We start from the raw sequence: 23,227 nt of genomic DNA, 5'->3' as shown, positions 1-23,227 counted from the left end.
AAAAGAAGAGGCTTGGCAGTAGATGTTAGCTCAGTGCTAATCTTCCTCAAAAAAAATTAAAAAATAAAAGAAGAGATTAAGCCTGTGTCACCTCCTCCCAGAAGCCTTCTCATTTTCCTTGGAGAGTTAGATCCCTCCCCTGGGCTTGTCAAGCCACCTAACATGCTGAACTGCAGTCCAGCAGTTTACCTCCCCCTCTTGAGGACAGGGCCACCCTAGGTCCTCTCCATCTCCCTGGGATGTGGCTCCCGGCACGAAAGAATGGCTGACTCTTAGTCTTGGTTCATTTGTGGTTGAGCATCTCGATCTCCAACTAGCAATTAAGTTCCTTTGAAGGCAAAGGCCAACCATTTTATACAGGTTTGTTTTATCTGCTGGGGTGGGGCAACACGAAAACTCCAGAAGTAGATGATATTTGCCTCTCAGTGGCTGGGGCTGGGTGAGCTTGCTGGAGACTCCAGTTGCTGGCTGGACTGACACGCTCTGAGGAACCAGCTGGACAGGAGCTACTGTCGACTTCAGAGTCCAAAGGCTTGGCTGGTGCATCTCCTTGGACAAACCCAGCTCACACCCTGCTGGGCAAAGGAGGAAAAGCCAGAGGAGCCAGGACCTTGAATGACAGGCAACACCCGGTAACAGGACGAGAAGTTCTGCTCAGGCACGTGGCCACAAACACCTAGTTAGGAAGCCTGCGGCGCGTGTAACAGCTCCTGGAGGACCCCACGGCTCCTGTGAGGCGAGCCCCAAGGATGAGGCTGCTCAAGCTGCTGATTTTCCTGGCCCACTGGGGAGTCGCCAGGGCTGGACTAGGTAGGCGCTGCGAATGCCTGCGGTGTCTTTGTTTTGTACTGTGAACTCGGGATCTGGGAGCTGGAAGCTGCTCTCAGAAAGCTGAAAGAGCCGCTAAAAATAGCAGGGCAGGAGCAAGAGCAGGGAGGGTGGGAGAGTCAGGGGCGGTGGGGGTGCTGTTGGAGCCTAAAGATTTTAAGTGGAGGCAACAGCTGGCCAAGGGAGGGACACTGACTTTGCTAAGAGGTGTGGGTACATAAGAGCCAGCCAGCTGGTAGAGGCAGAAGGTAGAAGGCACACAGATTCATGGATTCATTCCACAAATGTTGGTTGAGAGCCTTCTATGTACCATGTGCTATTCTAGGAACCAGAAAAGAAAAGAAAACAAACAAAGCCCCACTCCCCTGAAGCATTCCTTCACCCGGGAAGAAACAGACCAAAAGACACGTGGACAAGTACAGTCATAGTATTCCAAGTTTTAGGGAGAACACTAAAGCAGAAAAAGGAGTAGGGAGTGTGGGGGAGGGGGTAATTATGGGGTGGCCAGAGAAGAGCTGTCTAATAAAGTGAAATTTGAATAGAAACCTCAGGCAGTGTGGGAGAGAGCCATGTGGACATCCAGGAGAACATTCCATTAAGAGAGGACAGAAAGTGCACAAGCCCAGAGCTGGAGGCACTGGCGATGTGTGTGGGAAGAGCAAGGAAGCAGAGTGGTTGGAGCAGAGTGGGCAACAGAGGGAGGTGGAGACGAGGTTGGGGGATCACGGGGTGGGGGCAGGGGGCTGCGCCAGCTCCTGTATAAACTGGTAGACAATTTCAAGGACTCAGAGTGAAATGGGACATCATTAGAGGATTTAGGCAGCGCTCTGACATGATCTGACTTGTGTAAGTTTAAAAGGACCCTTGGCTGTTGTATTGAGAAAAGACTGTCATGGGGTGAAGGTGGGTTAACCAGCTTGTCTGGGTTTGCCTGAGACTTTCCTAATTTTAGCATTTAAATTTCGGCGCCCTGGGCACTCCCTCAGTTCTGGGCAAACTGGGATGGTGCAGTCACCCTAGTAAAGGAAAAGCAACAAAACCAGTGAGGAGGCTATTGCCATCATCCAGTGAGAGAGGATGGAGGCTCAGCCTGGCGTGGTAGGAGTGGAGGTGGTAGGAGACGGTCTGATTCTGGATGAGACTTGCCGACAGATGGTGGGTGTGAGAGGAGGACTCAAAGGGGCTCCAAGGTTTTTCGTCTCAGCAGCTGGAAGGAGGGAGTTGTCATTTGCTGAGATGAGGGAGGAGGAGACAGCAAGGATTTGGGATATGCCCAGTTTGCAATGCCTGTTAGATTTCCGCGCGGTTGGAGATGAGTTAGTGGGAGGGATGGACCTGTAGTTTTCCTTAGGATTCTAGATTGCTCTTTTCTGGAGTCCTCTGAATGGGACCTTAAAGATGATCCAACACCCTTTTGGTGCAGCTGCAGAAACTGAGACTGAGAGAGAGAAGGACGGGCTCAGGGTTCTGCTCATCGCTTGCCGCTGTGGAGCTCAGTTTTCCCAGGCTGCAGTCTGAAGGGTCGGTGGCCTCTGATCGGTCTACTTCCTAGACGCTACCCAGGAGCCTTGGCAAAGCGCTCTGCTGATGTGACCTGGCATCTCAGAGGCCAGTGAGGAGATGCATAGGCACTCGGGAGGCAGGAGACCAGAGTGAAACGCCTGGGAAGGCCTCGGGTCCAAAAGCTGTGCCTTAACGGTGGAAACATCTCTGGGACAAGCCCTAAGAGGATGCATCATTCCCCGTGAGGGCAATCTGCTTGGGAGAAGGCTGAGAGAGGCTGTCCTCCTTTCTCTGGGAGGCAGATACCCCGTTCCCCACTGGGAGACTCAGGGCTCTGCCTGTCTGACTGGAGGCTGGGGAATGATTGAAAGAACCTTCCACCCCCTCACTCTTTCACTTTAAATATGTTTTCTTAGAAATCCCCATGCCACTGGGCACCCCTCAGCCCATGGTCTTAGTGGTTAAAAAAATTCTCTGCTCCCCCCAAATGCACCAAGATGTTCATCACAGCATTGTTTATAATCATGGAAAATGCGAACAACAACAGAATGGCTGAATAGATGATGGTAAAACCACCTGGTGAACAAGTTTCAAGACAATACAGCAAAACTGAAAACAACAAGTAACATTTATCAAAAACTGAGGTGCCAGGCACTGCTGAAATTCTTACATACCACCCTGAGAACAGCCTTGTGAAACAGGGATTTTCACGGAAACCCAGCCTTAGAGAAGTTCAGTAACTAACCCAAGGGGACACAGCTACTACGTGTCGGAGTCTGGATGTGAACCCACGCCCTACAACTCCCATCTGTTTCTAAAATATGCTGTGTAAAAACAAACACACACTAAGGAAAACAGCCAAGAAGAGCTAACATGTTTATTCTTCACTGGTGAGGGGCCACATTTGCGCTAGGTGTGTGATGTATGCTGTCCTTTTAAAACCCATTTGAGGGGCTGGCCCGGTGGCGCAGTGGTTAAGTACGCACCTTCTGCATCGGAGGCCTGAGGTTCTCTGGTTCGGATCCCGGATGTGGACATGGCAACCACTTGGCAAAAGCCATGCTGTGGTAGGCGTCCCACATATAGAGTAGAGGAAGATGGGCACAGATGTGAGCTCAGGGCCAGTCTTCCTCAGCAAAATGAGGAGGACTGGCAGATGTTAGCCCAGAGTTAATCTTCCTCAAAATAAATAAATAAAACCCATTTGAAAAATGAAATTAAAAAATTTTCATTTGATTTTTATAGTCCCTGTAAAGTAGGTACTATCACTATTATATCATTTTGCAGATAAAGCAAATGCGACTCAGAGGAGACACACTTGTCCAAGATCCCGCAGCTAGGAAGCGGCAGGCCCGAGCCTGCACTCAACTGCCTTAGGCATCACGCCCTTTGATGGGTCCTCTCTCGGGATGGTGGGTTTTATAGGTTCTATACTATTTTTTTCTCTTTCCTCCAAACATTCTGGTATGTATACATCTATAATTTAAAAGCAAACAGAAATTTAGAAAGAATTCCACAGCACCTGTAAGTTTTTTCAGAACCTGAGTCTCTCCCACAGAACTTTGAGACACCCAACCAGTTAGCAGTCATCCCTGCTTGGCATAACACTGTGGGTTTCCACCTCCACCTTCCTGAGCCAAGAGCTTGGGTGGGGCGCCAACCTGCTGGCTCTGTCTCCTCCCACACATGCCCCAGGCCACACCGCATTCTCCTTCAGCTCCTAATCGCAGAGAAACAGACAAGTTCTTTCCGGATGGGTTAGCAGGGAAGGAAAACGCTTCCCTCAAGAATGATAAGCCTACCTCCTATAGCTGTTGTGAGGAGAGGGCAATTCATGTGGTTAACACAAGTCAGTAAATGTTGGTTTTAGCAAGTGAACCCTCTGTGTTTTACGCAGCCTTAGTTTACAGAAGAGGAATGACAACTCAAGGGTTTAAGGTTATTGCTTAGCATCAGAGGCAAATGACTGAGCCAACCCTGAGGGCCTATGGTTAAAGTTCAGTGCGCTCTGCTTCAGCCTATGGTTAAAGTTCAGTGCACTCTGCTTCAGCGGCAGGCCTGGGTTTGGCTCCCAGGCGCAGACCTACAGCACTGTCTGTCCATAGCCATGCTGTGGCCGTGGCTCACATAGAAGGCCTAGAAGGACTTACAGCTCCAACATACAATTATGCACTAGGGCTTTGGGAGGGGAGAAAAAAAAAAGAGGAAGATTGGCAACAGACATTAGCTCACAGTGTATCTTCCCTAGCAAAAAAAATAAAAAAACAAGCAAAGGACTGAACTAGGGACCCAGGTTGTTTTGTGGTGTGAGTTATACACACAGCGGACAAAAGCATGGACTCACAGGGCATTAAAACTGGCAGGGCCTTCAGATAAACTTTATGAAGTACCCTCATCTTACACTTGAGGAAACAGAGGCTCCAGAAGAGAAGAAAAACTGAGGCCTGAGGGGCTGCGTGGCACAGAGGATGAGCACCCAGACTGGCCTGTCCACCCCACAGCTGGGTGCTCTGTATGAGATCACTTCGTTCATCCACACATCTATCCCTTTGCTACCAGCATGGTTACCCCCATTTTACAGATGAGGAAACTGAGGCTCAGCTGAGCAAATCACTTGTTCAAGTTGCCATTGCCTGTGTGGAGGAGCCAGGATTCAAAACAAGATTTCCCTGATTGCCGGTTTCACCCACGCCCTTTCAAACACAACCTGCTGCCTTCCAGAAAACCTAGATCCTATCTTCTAATGTCAAGTGACCTTGAGCCTCTGTTTCACCATCTATAAAATGGGGATAATAGCAAAGGGGAGATTAAATATGACAGTTAAGTCAGATCACACACATACATTGTAATGCGCTGTAAAAGTATAAGGGACCATTTTTTTACATGTCTAAGATCACACTGCTAGCTAGTAGCAGAGTACAGTGCACCATGATCATTTCTGTTCTGACACAATATGAATCCCAGATCTACCACTAACTAGCTCAGTTTTCTCATCAGTGAAATGGGTACAATAGTAGAATGTATTTCATGATTTTGTCGTGAGGCTGCATGGGTACAGTGCTTGGCACAGCATGTGGCATTCAGTAGGTGGTAAATAAATGACAAGTGTCTTCCTGCCTTCTTTTTCTTGTCTCTGATCATAAGCAAACTCAACTTTTGGCCAGTTTAGTACCTTCCTAGGCTCTAGGAATGATTTTTGTGAGTCGTCCCCGCCTCATCATGAATCACAGTAAAAGGAGTTCACACTATGTATGATTTTTACTTTTTCTATTGTTTTTGCTGAGGAAGATTAGCTCTGAGCTAGCTAATATCTGTTGCCAATCTTCCTCCTTTATTTTTTTTGCTTGAGGAAGACTAGCCTTGAGCTACCATCTGTGCCAATCTTCCTCTGTTTTGTATGTGGGTTGCTGCCACAGTGTGGCTGACAGCAGTGTAGGTCCATGCCCAGGATCCAAACCTGCAAATCCAGGCCACTGAGGTAGAATGCGCCAAACTTAAATCCTATGCCACAGGGCTGGCCCCTGTATGATTCTTTTTTTTTTTTTAATTTTTATTTAATTAAATTAATTAATTTTTTGAGGAAGATCAGCCCTGAGCTAACATCTGCTGCCAATCCTCCTCTTTTTGCTGAGGAAGACTGGCCCTGAGCTCACATCCATGCCCATCTTCCTCTACTTTATATGTGGGACGCCTACCACAGCATGGCTTGCCAAGCGGTGCCATGTCTGCACCTGGGATCTGACCTGGCAAACCCCAGGCTGCCAAAGCGGAACGTGCGTACTTAACCGCTGCGCCACCAGGCTGGCCCCTCCCTGTATGATTCTTAATAAAATTTTTAGTATTGCTTTTGAAATGAGTTGTTAATTTTGATGACATGGTTTTTTTTCCTGAACTTTGGAGCCAATGCATTTTTTTCAGGTCTCAGACATTTCCATCTGCCTTACAAGGCTACTAGGTCCTGGCCCTGTGTCTGTCATCCCCAATGGACCAGGGGGCCTAGCGACCCCTTTGGTGAAGGAGGAGGAGGGCCAGGAGACTGTTTTGCCCGCCAAGGACAGGGAGCAGAGGGGAGCTCTCAAATTAGAACCAGGGGTGCGCTGTGCCCATCGGCCCTCTGCTCCGGGAGGGCCATCCAGGAGGAGACAGGATCCACCTTCACATTGTTCTGCTTCAGATATTCTTAGCCCCAGACCTGCGCTTTACCTACAGACGGCAGCTGAGGGGACTCTGAGGCAGGCAGAGAAAGGACGCAGCCACTCCCACCTTGTCCCATCTCCCTGCCTTGGAGAAAGGGGGACTTGCAAGACCCGTCCCAGGGTCCAAATTTGGAGTTTCTGCTGCTTTGCATTGCTGAGTGCTTATGTATGATCTTATTTTAACCCTCACAAAGACCCTAAGAGGTAGGGGGCGCTGTTGTCCCCATTTTACAGAGGGGGAAACTGAGGCACAGAGTAAGTTGCTCATCTTCACACAGCTAGTGGGCAGTGGAGCTGGAATTACAACCCAGGTCTGTGCCCTCAACTACTCACTGTACTTGATAGCACATTTATTCATATTCTCAATAATTAATGAATAATAATGTCTGAGATGGGGATACCTTTTCTTAAAACTCAAGGAATGCATGACTCTTTTCTTACTGTAAAAGATTCAAGCAGTATGACTATATAAAGCCTCTTAATTTTAATGAGATCCCCAGGTGAGGCGTCTGCACAGTCAAGTTTGAGAAGCTCCGGTCTAAAGGGTCAAGGGTCAAAGTGAATGATTCACCACACCCTCCCAGTCTCACTCCTGGCCCCAGGGGTAATTGCCAGGGACAGTGGAGCATTGTGATCCTCCTCTACGAGCCCTCCCTCCTTAACTGTCTTATTTGATGCTCACAGACAAGCAGGGCAGATGTCAAACCCCTCAGACTCAACAAGGCCAACTGGCTTGTCCAGAGTCCTCAGCCAACAAGTGGAAGAGCCTAGATTAGAAACCAGATGACCTGCCTCCCTATCCAGGGTCCTTATGCCCACCCCCGTCCCCAGGATGTGATAATTAGAGCTTACTTCCTCATGGTCTGTAACTAATCCCATAGAAGCCTGTGGCTCCGTTCTTTTCTGGGTAATGTATGCGTATTATAAAAGCCACTTTTGGGGGCTCTGAGTCAACATTGTGTCTCAGCTTTGGACTCAGAGAGGTCAGAGTTTGAGCCTCAGTTTCCTCATCTGTGAAATGGGCATAAGAATCGCACCTCACAGAACGGCTGCCAGGATGAAATGAGAGGCGTGTTAAGGGCACCGAGCCGACATTCTTTGAGTGTTTGCTGGTCTAATCATCCTCCCCACGGCCTTGTTCATTCGTTGAATATACAGCTGGGCCTGTTTCCCATCCCAGGCACTGGTCTAGGTGCTGAGGACAGAGAGATGAACAAGACAGGCTCTGTGCTCTTTCAGAACCGACGTTGTACACAGGAAAGATGGATGATGAGAAGCCAACAAGATAATTTCCTATATGAGAGTGCTCTGAAGAAAATAAAACTGGGGCAAGTGGAACTTGAGAAAACGTAGTCAGGGAAGGCCTCTCTGAGGAGGTGACCTTTGGGCTGACGCCTGAATGAGGAGGAGAAAGCAGCCACGTGATGACCTGGGGAAGACTGGGGAAGGTGGCAGAGGAGCCAGGAAAGAGGCCCTGTGAGGACAACGAGTGGCGTGAGTTGGACTGAGCCACCACCTCAGAAGAGGGCTCTGTGACCTGCCTCCACAACGAGGAGACTGGAGCCCAAAGAGCCGGAGCCCCTGCCTGGACCTCTGGTTCTCCATGCCATTCTTTCTACCTTCCTGGCCTCTCCTGCAGTCAGGCCTTCAGGGAGACACACGCACACACACACGCACACACACGTACACACACACACGCACACACACGTGCACACTACACGTGCACACACACGTACACACATGCACACACACACATACACACACGCACACACACACGCACACACACGTGCACACACACGCACACACACGCGCACACATGCGTACACGCACGTACATGCACGCACACACACGTACACACACGCACACACACGCACACACACACGTACACACACACGCACACACACACATACACAGAGGTCACTAGGAAATTCCAGGCGGGCTGGAAAGAAGAGAAACCAACAGCTGCTACCGGCGCCTCTGTGAGCAGACAAGGAGTTTCCGAAGTGGAGAAATGTTCACTGAGTATTTTGAGGGCTGACGTCAAAGGGGCAGAAGGCTGGATGTTTGTGGTTAGCGGAGAGGGAGCCTGCCTGAGGCGCAGGACTGGTCCCTGCCACGGTCTTCAGAGGAAGCAAGGGGACCACACGCCAGAGAGGAGGACAGAGGCCTCTCACTGTGTGCTTCCGACCTGGCCGGTCTGGCCTCAGGCTTGGAGCCTGCGTGACCGCCCACCGTCAGTGCAGGCGCTGGGGAAGGTCACCAGCCCCGCCCTTCCACTGGTGGAAATGGGGCAGTTAGTGTCTTTCCTCTGGCTTAAGATTTTGCCCCTGTAGGAGTAATTGCAAATATATTAGTGATCACAATCTGTGCAAAAATGTTAAATTCCTCCCATTATACACAAAGACTCTCAGTTTGGGTGAAAAAATAAAAATGCAGCCCCTGGCCTAGTGGCTTAGTGGTTAAGTTTGTGCACTCTGCTTCGGCAGCCTGGGGTTCTCAGCTCAGATCCCAGGCATGGACCTACACACCGCTCATCAAGCCATGCTGTGGCGGCATCCCACATACAAAATAGAGGAAGATTGGCACAGATGTTAGCTCAGTGACAATCTTCCTCACCAAAAAAATAAAACAATAAAAATGCAGGCATAGACCGTATGCAAAAAGACATACCCAAAATAAAACGGCACTAGTTTTACCCCTTAGCAATCACATCTTCTCCAGAGAGGATCTGGAGCCACAGGACCCCCACCCTTTACCAGCTGATCTCAGGCAGGTTGACCTCTGAACCTTAGTTTCCTTATCTGCGAAATGTAGATAATGATCAATACCTTCAGGCTGTGGTGAGGATGATTGTGTAATGACCATGGGAGGGATAATATTAGCTTAATCAGTCATTTGCACCTTAGTGTGAACAAGTTTCTGATCCTTTCCTGAGACCAGGTTTAGAGCAGGAGAGGTGGGCAAAAGTATCTGGGAGAAAAAGCCAAGGAGTGGGAATCGGGGGCCACACTTTACCTTGGGGCCTGTCCTAGAGCCACATCGAATGTCCTGTGGCTTGGGTGGTGCCCTGGCTATTCAGCTCTGCAAGTGAAGGAGCTGGGACGTCCAGGCCCCGATTCCTGAGGTAGGGAGGGGGGACTGTTGGCTCCGAGTGACTCAGGAAATGGAGGAGGAAATGACAGCAATGCCAGAGGGTGAGGAAATCCCAGGCCTCACTCGGTCTTAGCCAAAAACATAGGATGGAGGGCAGAGCCGGACCTGTTCAGCTCTCTCAATAAGCGTCCTTGAAATGCCTCATCCTGGGCCCTGTGCTGGGTACAGATGATAAAGCCACACCATGGGGCCTTTTCTTTCAATTCCCTTCTCTGTTTTACACCAAGAGGTTTTTGGCATTTCAGCCTCCCTGGTTTGGATCTGAGACCAGGTTTCAGTCAACCACTTCACGAACAGGGCCACTCCCAGCTGCTCAGGCTGCCACCCTGCATCCAGAATCACTACTAAGTACACCCACACAAGAAATGCAGCCCAATCTGAAGTTACATTCCTTCTCTTCTGGTCCAGCACACTTAAACATTTCCATACATATTCCCCAGGTTTTTATTGGTATTAGTTAGGAAGATCTTACAATGCATCTGGTGTGTAAGTTCTCCCAGATCAAATTTTTGTATGTATTTCTCTGGAGCATAATAAGATCTGACTCTAGTCATGGGCTCAGAGAGGTGAAGCAACTCGCCCAAGGTCACACAGCTAGTATGTGCTTCCAGAGCCTGAGAGCTTAACCTTGACACTCTCCCACCTTGGCTTTAAAACAAGCACTCTGCCTGGAACTCCCAAAAGGTTCCTGAGGGTCACACAGCCCAATCCCTCATGCTGCTGCTGGGGACACTGAGGTGGGGAGATGGAAAGGGCCTTGCCAAAGGTCACAGGGCAGGGACAGAGCCAAGCCTGATCTCTGCTCTGCTCAGTGCCTCCCTGGGCAAAGCCCTTTTTCTCTGAACCTAGCATTCAGAGAAAACTTCCTTTCACCTGTGCATCCTCCCCTCCCCCAGCCCAGGCTCCCCCGGACTTCCTCCCCATCCAGGCTCAGGGAGCCAACAGCATTGAGGAGGGTCTCCTTTCCTCTGCAGGGAAGTTCTGGCACATCTCTGACCTGCACCTGGACCCTGACTACAAGGTCTCTGAAGACCCCCTCCAGGTGTGCCCATCAGCCGGCTCCCAGCCAGTGCCCAGTGCGGGCCCCTGGGGTGACCACCTCTGCGACTCTCCCTGGGTCCTCATCAACTCCTCCATCTACGCCATGAAGGAGATCGAGCCAGAGCCAGACTTCATCCTCTGGACTGGGTGAGAGCAGTCACAACAGCTGCCCTGCCCGGGCCACTGCTGTGTGCCCCCTGCCAGCCTGGCACCTTCCCCACCCTGTCTCCCTTAGTCGTCACACCAGCTCTATTTTAGAGAGGACGAACCTGAAGCTCAAAGGAGTTATGCAACTGGCCCAAGGGCCCCTGGGCCTGGCTGATTCCGAAGTCTGCCCTCCACCTCCGTGTCTCCGGGCCTCAGCAGCATGCGGCTGTCTCTGAGGATGGGGACGCGGTGGTGGCCTGTCTGGGCATGTGGAGAACTCCGGGATTTTAACTTGGGGGATGAACACTGGAGCCAGTCCCACTGGGAGCTCCAGGCCCTGGAGATCCAAATGCAGGGAGGGAGGAAGGTAGGAGGGCTAAAAGTGGGACCAAGTGTCCTGGTCAGCTGCTGACCCCCGTCTCCCCCGGGCTGCCCTGGCCCGGGGCGTTGCTCTGTGTGGGGATAGCTGGAAGGTGATTTCTGCTCAGCCGCAGAGACTCCATCTCTGCTTCTCATTCAGGGATGCTGCCTAAGTCCTTCAACTTTCCTCAGTACTTGTCCTTGTCACTCGAGGTTCCCTCTTCATACACTCACTCCTTCCCTCCCCTCTTAGTAGGTCAGCCTGTCTTGTGCTCGGCCTGGGGTAGACACTGGGGAACTGAGATGATAGAGACCCGCATCCACCTTCAAGGAGCTCACGGTCCTGTGGGCAACACAGACAAGCCCACTGACCGTGATTTACCAGCGAGGAGAGAGGGTCGTGGGGGGATGTGGGAGCTTCACAGGGCACCTGACTCCATCTGGCAGGACTCGGGGGGACTTCCTGCAGGAAGTGGTGAACCAGGAGCTGGTGAGGAAGGCTAGAAGAAGCTCTGACTTCTTGCTCCCTCTTCCAGCTTCAGTGGACACTTCTATAAGGCAGCATCCAATCACGATGCCCCCAGCTGTCCCTCAGAGTGACATGGGAGTGACTAGGAATGACCCTTAGATGGACCCTGTGGTCAGCAGGAGGAGGGGAAAGGCTGGACACTTAAGAAATGTGACAGTGTCTCAGGAGGGGCCTGGGCAGCTCTGGCTTCCCTGGGCTCAGGAATCAGTCTAGGAAGAGAGTGAGCTTTAGGCGGTGAACCTGGACTCATGCTGGCGAGAGGGTTCTTGCTGGGGGAGCCTCTGAATTCTCTGAGGAGGGGCCCTTGGAGAAATGTGTGACACCTTGAAAGATGTGTTCCCTCTGGGAACGGTGACCGCTTTGGGAAATCCATGATCCTTTAACAGAAACGTGATTTTTCTGGGAAATCTCTGGGACCTTGCAGAAGGGTATGGCATTGGACAAGCTGACATCTAGGACCCTTTGTAATTCTTCAATTTCTGAGAAATTTGACTCCTCTGGAAGAGATGCAATTGCTCAGGGGATAACCTGTTGAAATTGGATGGGTTTTCTATCAGACAGAATTCGATCTCCAAGCTAGAAAAAAAGAAGTAGAGTTTTGTTCTGCTGTCTTTGGATTCCCAGCCTGTCCTCAGGGGGAACAGAGCTAAAAGGCTCCTCTTGCTGCCTTCACGAAGGTATCAGAGACACAGTAGGACATAATGGGTGTGAGCATAGACTCTGGAGCCAGGCTGACTGGGTTCAAACCCTGGCTCACCACTTTCTGGCTGTATACACTTAGACAGAATTCTTTACCTTTCTCTGCCTTGGTTTCCTTATCTATGAAATGGGACTAACAATAGAACCTACACTGTAGGATTATTATGAAGAATAAATTGGTGGATATGGGTACAATGCACAGAAAGTACCTGGCACAAAGCAGGCCAGTGCGAGCTGCTAGTAAGCTAATTGACTTCCCTGGGGATTACCTGGGCAGCAGCTGAGTCCTCAGGCTTTAGATTGTTGGGGCTCCTGCCAACCCCAAACCCCGCCTTCCCTCAGCCTCCTCCTCTGCTCCCCCACCTTGCTGCCCATTTCTAAGGTGGATCAGGGCTTTAGGTCAGCTAATGGGGGACTGAATGGTCCTGGGGCAGGTCTTGGACCTGCCCAAGAGTAGGTCTGAACTCTATGCTCTGAAGCCAGCTCCTGACTCCTTAGAACCCTTGGGGAAAGGAGCAGAAGTCAGAGATGGCTCCTCCACCCAAGCTCCCTGGGGGCTGGCAGCTGGCACTGGAACCCCAGAGCTTCCCTCTCTAAATAACCATATTAATTACCACCTAGCAGCTGCCCTTCTACATTTTACATACATAATTTTTCCCCTTTATTGAAGCCTCACAAATATTCTATGGGTTGGTTCCATTATTATTTTATTTTACAGATGAGTTAATGGAGGCTCAGAGAGGTTAAACAACCAGCCCAGGGACCCACAGCAGGTCAATGGCAGAGCCCAGGTTTGAACTCTGTCCTGTGTGACTCCCAACTCCAGCCTGGCCATTCCTCCTCAGTGGACGTCTGAGGCCCCGTTCCACAGCCTATTTTCTTACAAGAGAGCCATCCCTTCTTTTTCTCGTACCCCTTCCTGAGCTGCTGGCACCAAACTGGCTCGGTGATGTTTTGCAGTGACGATACCCCTCATGTGCCCAATGAGAAGCTGGGAGAGGCAGCCGTGCTGGAAATTGTGGAACGCCTGACCAAGCTCATCAGAGAGGTCTTTCCAGGTAAGACTCTGCCATCAGTCCTCCACAGCATGCCCTGACCCCCAGGCGGTGCTGGGCTCAAGGGACAACAGCAGCAGGAAGATGTAGAGGAAAGACTTTCATCCACTGACAGTGGTGGCTGTTGGCCAGGTCCTGTGCCAGGCGCTTCACAGCGATCATTTCTTACCTTCCAACAACCCTGCAAGGAACAGGCGAGCTCCTCCGCCTGTGGAGACGCACCGAGTTCGATGAATGGAAATGCCTGACATTTCACTGCCTTCTACTCCTGGCTGTTTAACACCAGCCTCACGGCCCCTTCTCAAGGTGCCTACAGTTATATACAAGCACTGTCCCTGGGTGAGTCTCACGTGGGCTCGCACACAGTCCTTGTGTCCTGCTCTGGCTCTGGAGTTGCCATCCACCACCCTCAAGCCATCTCGGCTGCTGGAACCTCTGGGAGATGCTGATTTCCAGCCGAGGTACTGTTTCCGGGTGCTTCCAAGGCCTTCAGAGCCTGGGAGAGCAGGCAGGGACCGTGAATGATTATGGCAGCAGCCCCACAGGACATGCCAGGGAGAATGGGGTCTGCATGCCCCACCTCACTGCCCTCGAAAATGTCTTAAGGCAGGCTGTGCCAGACACAAGGTTCTGGGGGCTGAATCAGGTCCAGGATGCCAGCTGGGGACCTGGGAAAGCGGCCCACAAGCCCCCACCCCCCACCTTCTTTGGATTCTGGGACAGCTGCTTCCTCTACAGGTCTTATTCCTGGGTCCCCAGGACCCAGATACGGAATAATGACAATAAAAACTAATAATAACACCAGCAGCAATAACTCTACGGATCTGTGTGTCCAGGGCTGTCAGGCACTCTGAGAATATTACGTGCCTTAGCTCACTCATTGTCACGATCATTGTAGAGAGAGGTACTATGTGAGCCTTGGGTCAAGTAAACTGGTCAAGGTCATGTGGCAAGGGTGGGGACTCAAATCCGGGTTTGAGCACCCTCGTATCCACCACTCCCACTGCCACTTCAGGAGAACCCCACCTGTTGTCACCATCCCCAATCTCTCCTCCAGGCAACCTCCTTTCTGCCACCCCCTTTCCTCAACGTAAATCAATTTATGCAGAGTTGCCTGGATGCTTCCAGTCTGTGTGACTCAACCCAACCCAACTCAACTCAGACGTGCTTGGGCTGGTTCATCTTCCAGCAGAAGTCACCACTTAGGGTCAAACCAGGACACATCCGGCCCCCCGCGCCCCCTCCCAACCCCCAGGCATTCTTATTCTCAATGTATAGAGAAGGAACCCATGGCTCAAAGCTAGTCAGGTCCCAGGGAGGGTTTCAAACTCAGATCCAACTGTGAGCTCTCTGTCCTCTGCTCCACATGGGGCTTCTGCAATAAAAGTGAAATAATGGATAAGAAAATGCTTTATTACTGCGATTTGACATACAAGCGTAAATTAGAAGATGTTATAGTTCATAACACACTTACACATTTATTGAATTTCCTCATATCCAAGATGCCATCGACTGTAAGAGGCATCATTATTTTACGTATTGCTAAGAAAAAAAATGCTGTCACTTAAAGTGTGACACAGTGCTTTCTTAAGGCCTCAGTGGTAAGACACACCCCACTTGTAGAGATGTTAAAATGAGAAGAAATTAGAAGAGATGAAATGAGGCATTTTCTGATTTGGGAATTATAACAACATGGTCAAGCAGAATGCTCCTCATTTTATAGATAAATAAGCCAAAGCGACTTGTGGGAGAGGAGGAAAGGACTGACATTTGAGATCTGGGGTCCCATGTCATGTGTTCTTCCTGGTACGTGCCACTTGTGTCCCATCAGAGTCGCTGTGAATACCAGCACTTGCCTCTCCAGCACGGCCGAGTGGGGAATGCAGGTGTGCAAGGCAAACAGACGAGGCCCCGGTTCAGGCTCTGCCACATTCTAGCTGGGCAATCTCACCGAGACTGTTTTCTCCCTGTGCAAACTGCGGAAAATGCTGGTACCTGCCCAGAGGGTTGTTGTACGGATGAAATAAGGTAACCCAGTCACTCACTTAGTCAGTCAACAAATATTTCTCAAACATCTCCTAATAGGTGTGACACCATTCTAGGGGACTTCGCTGTGAACAAGATGCCAGGTTGTGCCCTCATGGAGCTTATGCTTGTAAAGAGCTTTGCACAGTGCCTGGCACGTAGAAGCAGCAAAAAATGGGAGTGATTCCCTTCCTTCTCATCTGCTGTGGGAGTCCAGGATTTGTGTTTTTTCTTAAATGGATTCTTAATGGCTGCCTGTATTCACATTAGAGAGGTGGAGTTTTTCCAGGCATTTCCAGTGCTGGCTTCTGGCTTTGCAAACAGTTCCTGACGGGAATCCTTCACCTCCTCCTCTGGCAGAGATCTCGGCATTTCCAGATCTTGTAGGCCGTACCCGGCAAACGGTTTAACAGACATTTTCCCAAGTGGAAACTGGAGGTTCCAGCCTCCTTGATTGGTTCAAGGTCACTCTCTGGGGTGAGCCAAGCTCAGATAAGGGCAACGCCCTGCCCTGAGCTCAAAGGAGTTTCTATTTATTGTCAAATATTTATTGAGCAACTACTACATGCCAGACGCAGACAGATGTAAAATCAGAGTGAGAATGAGGTTACTCAGGAGGAGGAAATGAGTCTGAGGGGCTCCCCTCCCCCTCCTGGGCTCGATCACAGGACACTTCCTTGGAAAGGCCTCCCCTGACCCCCACTCCACCCCCGTTATACAATCGCACAGCAAGCGGCTCTTCCCTTTTTGTGACAGCCCTCTCACCTCTAATTACTCAATACCCATCAACCCTACTGCACCACGAGGCGTCTGGCACTGGGGCTCGGGTTTCTGGTTCCCAGGTAGATGCAATGGCACATAGTATGTGCTCAATAAATATGGACTGACTCACAACTGCATGAAACTCCTAAGGCCTCTCAGAGGGAACTAGACCCCTTTCCTAACCGGAAGATGGATTTGGAAATGATGAGGACAAGGAACACTAAATTACCAAGTGGCCGATAATGGATCTGAGGATTATTTAGATCTTCCAGCTCTTTCCTTGCCATCTGATGCTTCCTTTCTCACCAGGAAACATTCTGCTGGGATGCGGTTAGGGAACGGATTGGAGAACTCACTGCTCTTCCTTCTCAGGTCTGAGCAAAGTTTAGCCACATTCTATTAAATGCGGTTTTCTGCTTATCTCTGTTTTTCTTATCGGTGGATTTTTTTCCTCATCACTCTTCCCCATTAGCTCTGATGGCCAGTGGCTGACTGAAAATGACTAATTTCAAGCACTTTCACATACATATTTTTATATCTCTCCTTTTCTCCCCAGACACTAAAGTCTATGCTGCTTTGGGAAATCATGACTTTCACCCCAAAAGCCAGTTGCCGCCAGGGAGCAACAACATCTACAATCAGGTAGCAGAAATGTGGAGACCCTGGCTCAGTAACGAGTCCATCGCTCTCTTCAGAGAAGGTACAATGCCGTCTGCTACTATAAGCAGCACTTACTGTATGCCAAGGCCTAATTTTGTCTTCACAACATTCCCATGAAGCAGGTACTGATTTTATCCCCATTTTACAGATAAGGAGACTGAGGTTTGAAGATATCAAGTCACTGGCCAAGGTCACCAGCTTAGAAGAGGCAGACTTGGGGGCAGGAACCAGGGTGACTCCAGGGCCCATGCTCTTAACCCCACGGCACTAGCGAGGATCAAGAGGGGATATTTATTGAGCATTTACTGTGTGCCAGGCGCTATTCTCTGCAGGTTACTAGACTCCTCGCAGCAACCCTAGGAAGAGGCAGTGACTGTCAGTTCAAGTAGGGTTTCTCAACCTTGCCACTGCTGACATTTGGGCCGGATAATTCTTTGCTGTGTGGCCGTCCTGTGCACTGTAGGATGTTTAGCAGCATCCCTGGCCTCCACCCACTAGATGCCAGTAGCACCCCAGGTGCCATAACCAGAAATGCTCTGGACATTGCCAAATGTTCCCTGGGGCACAAAATCATCTGGTTGAGGACCACTGATCCAGAGACACAGCCAGCCCAAGGTGACCCTGACCTACTCTCTTCCCTTTCTCTCAGTTCCCTGCTCTGGGGGCTCCCCATTGGCCAAACCCAACCAGAAGCCCGGGGCACAGAAGCCCTTTGACTTAGTTCACGTAGGTCAGTTCCTGGGGCAGAGAGCTGAGTGGAGAAGGGTTGACAGTGGATCTGGAGGAGCAAACACACTTCATTGTTATTCCTATTATACAGGGAAGGAAACTGAGGCATAGAGAGGTTATGTAACTTTCCCAAGTTGCACAGCAAATAAGTGATAGAGCCAGGGCTTGAACTCAGGCTACCTGGCTCCAGAGCCTTTGGTCTTACCCACGATGCCCCTCCTACGGGAAAAATGGGAAGGGAGGACGTGAGGGAAGGGAAGGCGGGAGAGCGAAGTGAAGGGGGCAGAGGTGTGTCTGGTCACAGGCCGAGGACCCCTCCAGATTCTCCCTGGCTGTGATGTCCTAGGTGCCTTCTATTCTGAGAAGTTGCCGGGGCCGAGCGGGGCTGGGCGAATTGTGGTCCTCAACACCAATCTGTACTATAGCAACAATGAGCAGACAGCCGGCATGGCTGACCCCGGCCAGCAGTTCCAGTGGCTGGAAGACGTGCTGACCAACGCATCCCGAGCTGGGGACATGGTGAGGGCTGCTACCGCCTCCTCTTGCCTCTCTGGGGTCACTTCCTGAACAGGTCTGCCTCCTCCGCACAAACTTGCCCACCTACCCCGAGATGCCCACATCACAGAGGGTCCTTCATCAAACTAGCCCAGGAGGGGGGCTTGTTCCATCCTGACAACAGCCTGTGAGGCTGGGCCCCTGGAGCCCACGGCAGATTTGAGGCTCCCGAGGGGTGGTGACCGACCCAAGTCACACAATAAGTGGTGGAGCTGAGATTAGACTCTCAGTCTCCAGACTCCAAGTCCAGTGCTCTTGCCACTGCCCCCACCTGCCACAGCTGCAGCCCACATAAAAGGATGCCCTGCCCTTGAGGGGTGTCCGTCTAGTCTGCTGGGCTGCCAGCTCCCCGAGGACTGGCCCTGTGTCTCATCTGCCTGAGTCCTGCACTGACCAGCACATCCCAGCAGAAGCTCATGGCTGGTGCTTCTGAGCACTCACTATGCATCAGGCACGTTGCTAAGTGCTTTATATGGATTATCTCATTTATGCAAAACTCCACCAGTTAGGCGCTATTCCCGAAGCGAAAACAGAAGCTCGGAGAGGTGACACACCGCTGGTGTCCCAGAGGCAGTTTGACTCCGAAGCTCATGCCCTCCCTCCCACCCCCCATTCTACCTCTCGCAATGGTGGCCAAGGGCCCAGGTATTGTTAGCTGAGTGGCTCAAGGAATGTAGGAGGTGAACCCACATTACCACATAGCATGTGCTGCACAACCAGGCAAGGAAGGTTTAGTTCCAGGGCCTGAGCTCTCCAAGGGGCGAAGACTTACCTCTGAAGGACCAGGAAGGTTCCCCGAGGAGGTGCCCTTTGAGCGAGTGTTGAACTGCTGGTAGGATTTACAGAGGTGAAAATGAGAAAGGTGCTCCAGGTGGCAGGCATAGCAGGTGCAAAGGCACAGAGGCGGGGCAGCATGTGGTATATTCATTGCTGTGTACAGAGTGCCCGAATCTGCCTGGGAGAGGGAGGGCAAGGACTTCAGAGGAGGAGGTGCGTTTGAGTCTGTCTGCTTGCGTTTGAGTCTGTCTGCTTGCCTTTGGGGAGAAAGGCAGGTTTTGAGAGGGGAAGAGAGGGTTGAAGAGGGCGTCCCTGAGCCCCTCCTGCGCACCCCTTCCCGTAGGTGTACATTATTGGTCACGTGCCCCCGGGGTTCTTTGAGAAGACACGGAACAAAGCGTGGTTCCGGGAGGGCTTCAACGAGGAGTACCTGAAGGTGGTCCAGAAGCACCATCGGGTGATCGCAGGGCAGTTCTTCGGGCACCATCACACTGACAGCTTTCGAATGTTCTATGATGATGCAGGTACTCAGCCTGAAGGGCAACTGCCAGCCCCCCCCCCCCCCCCCACCAGCCTCTCTCAGTCCCACTATCTCTCTCCTGAAAGGTGCCCCCATCAGCGTCATGTTCCTTACACCTGGGGTCACCCCATGGAAAACCACATTACCTGGAGTGGTCAACGGGGCCAACAATCCAGGCATCCGGGTGTTTGAATACGACCAAGCCACCCTGAGCCTGCAGGTCAGGAGCCCTGGGTCCACTGGGGCCAGAGGAGGCGGGGGCGGGGGGGTGGGGGGGGACGTGATCGCCTCACTGCCTTCCTTAACTCTTCCCCAGCTAATCCACCCTCTGCCAACCCCTGAGCCTCAGCAAGGTCAGGTTACTTCCACCCTTCCAGAGCTCAGGTTCAGAACCCTGGAGCTACCTCCCCAATCCTGCCACCAAGTCAGGTCAATTCTTCTTCCCCGAATCTCCCTTTGCCCTGGGTCACAGCCTCCTACCTAGTGTCCCTGCCTCTAGCCCTGCCCTGCTGTAGCTCATCTGCTACAGGCTACAGAAGGGGTTAATCCTTCTAAAGATTCTTCTCTCTCTCCTGCCCAAAAACCTTCAATGGCTCCCCAGTGCCCCCAAGACAAGTTGGATCTCCTTGGCCTCGTAGTCAAGGCCTCCCACAGTGTGACCTCAGGCCCACTGCCCCCCGCTTCCCTGCACTGACTAGGCCCCAGCCAAAGCAGGCCCTTGACGCATCGAGCAATCCCTCACCAACCAGGATGTGCTTGTGATTGTTCAAGTGACAAAGAAATATTATTCCTTAATTTATTCAACAAAATGTACCAAGCATCTGCCACATGCCAGACCCTGTGCTGAGCTCAGGTGATACATAAATGAACAAAAACAGTCACAGCTCGCCTGTAGCTGACCTTGCCGGAGACAGACAATAAACCAGTAAGTAAAGTATGACACAGAGAGAAGTGCTAAGGAGAAAAGAAAACAGTGAGGAGACAGGTGGTAATGGTTACAGGGTGTGTGTGTGTATGCTGTTAGGCAGGTGGGGCAGAGAAGTGTCCCTGACAGGGTGACACTTGAATTCTGAGTAAATTCCAGGAGCAAGCCATGTGAGGATCTGGGGGAGGCGGAGGAGAGCCAGTCAAAGACCCCGGGGTGGGGACATGCTTGGTGTATTCGGGAAGAACAAGGAGGCCAGTGTGGCTGCAGGAGGACAGGGTGGGAGTGGGAGGGACGAGGTCAGATCATGTAGGCCATCATTAGGACTCTGACTTTGGAGAGTTTGGGGCAGAGGAATTAAATATTCTGACTTACAATTTTACAAAGTCACCATGTCTGCTGTGCAGAGAACAGGCTGTTGGGGGCAAGGGCAGAGCAGGGGATCAGTCAGGAGGTGGCCACAGCAGCCACTGGGAGGGGCGGGCGGCGGCAGTGGGGTGGTGAGAAGTGCCAGGTCCTGGATGTGTTTTGAGGGCAGAGCGGACAGGATGTGCCGGAGGATTGGATGAGGGGAGTGGGAGCAAGAGAGGCGTCGAGGAGGCCTCCCAGGCTCCAGCCTGAGCGCCTGGAAGGACGAGGCTGCCGTTTACTGAAATGGGATCACAGCGGAGGAGCAGGTTTTGGAGGGAAGATCAGAAGTCTGGTTTTGGCCCTGTTCACTTTGGGGTGTCTAAACAGCATCCAAGTAAAAAGGCCGAGGGATGAGGCAGCCGGGCGTTCAAGCTGGAGGTCCACGAAGAGCGGGGTACAGAGACTTAATCTGGTTGTCGAGAAAGGACATTTAAAATCAGGGGCTGCAGGGGATAACCTAGGTCCTTGATCCAGAGGAAATGTAGATGGAGACGAGGTCTGAGGACTTTCAGAGTGTGGCCTGCTGTCCACATGGGCACCCAGAAGGCCTTAGCAAGAGGAGTCATAGGCTGGGACTCTCCCTGCCCCTCCCCTCCCCCCATATGTCTAATCCTTCTCAGGGAGGGAGTCAGTCAGACCTGGGTTTGAATCCTGGCTCCACGATGCATGAGCTTTTTGACCTTTATGGGCCTCTGTTGCTTCATCTATAAAATGCGGGTGACAGTACCTTGTAGGGGTGGGGAGGACTAACCCAAGTAATGTAATGTGCCTCGCAGGAAGTCGTCATCTACACATGGCAGCTCCTCTCACCCCACCTCTAGGGACCTGAAGCAGATCCATATTTCAAGTGGAAAGTGTTGGACAGATATACCCTTCCAGATTCTAGTCCTTAAGATGCACCTGGATCCTAGAGGTCTTGGGCATATCCCAAGCCCCCATCCACCACAATTCTATAATCTCTCTCAGCCAGGCACCCCATCCTACTTCTTTTAAGTTGCTTTTATCCATTTATTCTGTAAATATTTACTGAGCATCTTTTGTGCTTGCTGGGACAGGAAATGCACAGGCCATGGGGTAAACAACCAAGGTTCCAATCCCGCCTCTGCCACTGAACACCTGTAGGACCCTGGCCAAATGCATTAACCCCTTTAGGCCTGTTTCTCATCTGTGAAATGGGGGCAATAAATGCAGTTACCTCATCAGATTCAATCAGAGGATGTGGGCCAAGCACACCTGGTAAGTGGTAAATGCTCGGTAACCAACAGTGGTCATTATTACAGCTATAAAGAATCTGGGGGCAAAGGCAAGGTGCAGGATCGGGGTGGAACCGGACAGCTGCCCACGGCCTGCCCGCCTCGCGCCCCCTCTCTAGGACATGGTGACCTACTTCGTGAACCTGAGCCAGGCGAACGCGCAGGGGGCGCCAAGCTGGGAGCTCGAATACCGGGTGACGGAGGCCTACGGGGTGCCCAACGCGAGCGCCCGTTCCATGCACGCGGCCCTGGACCGCATCGCCAACGACCAGGGCGCGCTGCAGCGCTACTACGCCTACAACTCGGTCAGTTACGACTTGCAGGCCTGCGGCGAGGCCTGCCGCACCGAGCACGTGTGCGCGCTGCGCGAGGTGGCCTTCGATGCCTACTCCGCCTGCCTGCGCGCCCCCGGCGCCGCGCCCGCGCCCCGGCTCGCGCTCCTGTTCACGGCGCTGCTGGGCCTGCGCGCGCTGCTGGCACCGTGACCTTAGGTGCCGCCGGCTGGCTCGCCAGGCTCGCCCTTCCGGTGGTAAATGGGGGCAGCGTCACCCCGAGAGCTGGACTTTTCCACCATTTTCCCCGCATCCGTACAGTGAACTGGGGTGGGACAGCCAGATCAGGAAATGAAGCCCCAAAGAGCCCACCAGAAGCACGTTTCTTTCAAGTTTCATGTTTTATCCAAAAAAGAATGCTTATCGTGCATCTTATTCTGCGTATTATTCCTTTTAATATGTACATAACGTTTAAAGCAACTCCCTTGCAGCTACCGAACGTCCTCCCCTCCCCCCCGGTGCAGATAATCAAAGTGAAACGAACCACCAGGAAGATGCGCCTTCTTGGTCCTGTGCCCTTGGTACTGTGCACAGGGCCCGAACTCCAGGTGCACTTAGTTTGAGACAGGCCTTTCCGTTTTGTTGTTTTGTTTTGCAACAGTGCAGATGTGGAGGGATCGCAGTTCAAGGCCGGGCGCTCATTTTGGGGCCGTTTTTGCCGTCTTGGGCCTCCAGGAGCCTCAACGGCAATACGCGGCAATTAGAAGCCTGCTAGGCCAAGGGCAGCGCGCCTCGGACGGTGCGTCTTGGGGCCCAGCGGTCCTCGG

The 23,227-nt window shown here is 51.8% G+C and overlaps 1 protein-coding gene across 2 annotated transcripts; it reads left to right on the top strand.

Moving 5' to 3' along the window:
- Nucleotides 1–436: 436 nt before the first annotated feature.
- On the top strand, nucleotides 437–23,024 carry SMPDL3B (sphingomyelin phosphodiesterase acid like 3B). 2 transcript variants are annotated; one of them, XM_046661873.1, is made up of 8 exons: nucleotides 449–810; nucleotides 10,655–10,868; nucleotides 13,417–13,514; nucleotides 16,855–16,998; nucleotides 18,034–18,206; nucleotides 19,363–19,543; nucleotides 19,626–19,759; nucleotides 22,248–22,835. In XM_046661873.1, exons 1-8 carry the CDS (start codon nucleotides 750–752, stop codon nucleotides 22,611–22,613), a joined length of 1,371 nt encoding a protein of 456 aa, XP_046517829.1. In that variant the 5' UTR covers nucleotides 449–749; the 3' UTR covers nucleotides 22,614–22,835. The 2 variants fall into 2 exon arrangements, with proteins under 2 accessions (XP_046517828.1, XP_046517829.1); XM_046661872.1 differs by lacking the exon at nucleotides 19,626–19,759 and having other exon boundaries at nucleotides 437–810; nucleotides 22,248–23,024.
- Nucleotides 23,025–23,227: the final 203 nt, after the last annotated feature.

This window comes from Equus quagga, chromosome 5 (genome assembly GCF_021613505.1).
Source record: "Equus quagga isolate Etosha38 chromosome 5, UCLA_HA_Equagga_1.0, whole genome shotgun sequence".
NCBI lineage: Eukaryota > Metazoa > Chordata > Mammalia > Perissodactyla > Equidae > Equus > Equus quagga.
This window is presented reverse-complemented; position numbering and strand designations above follow the sequence as displayed.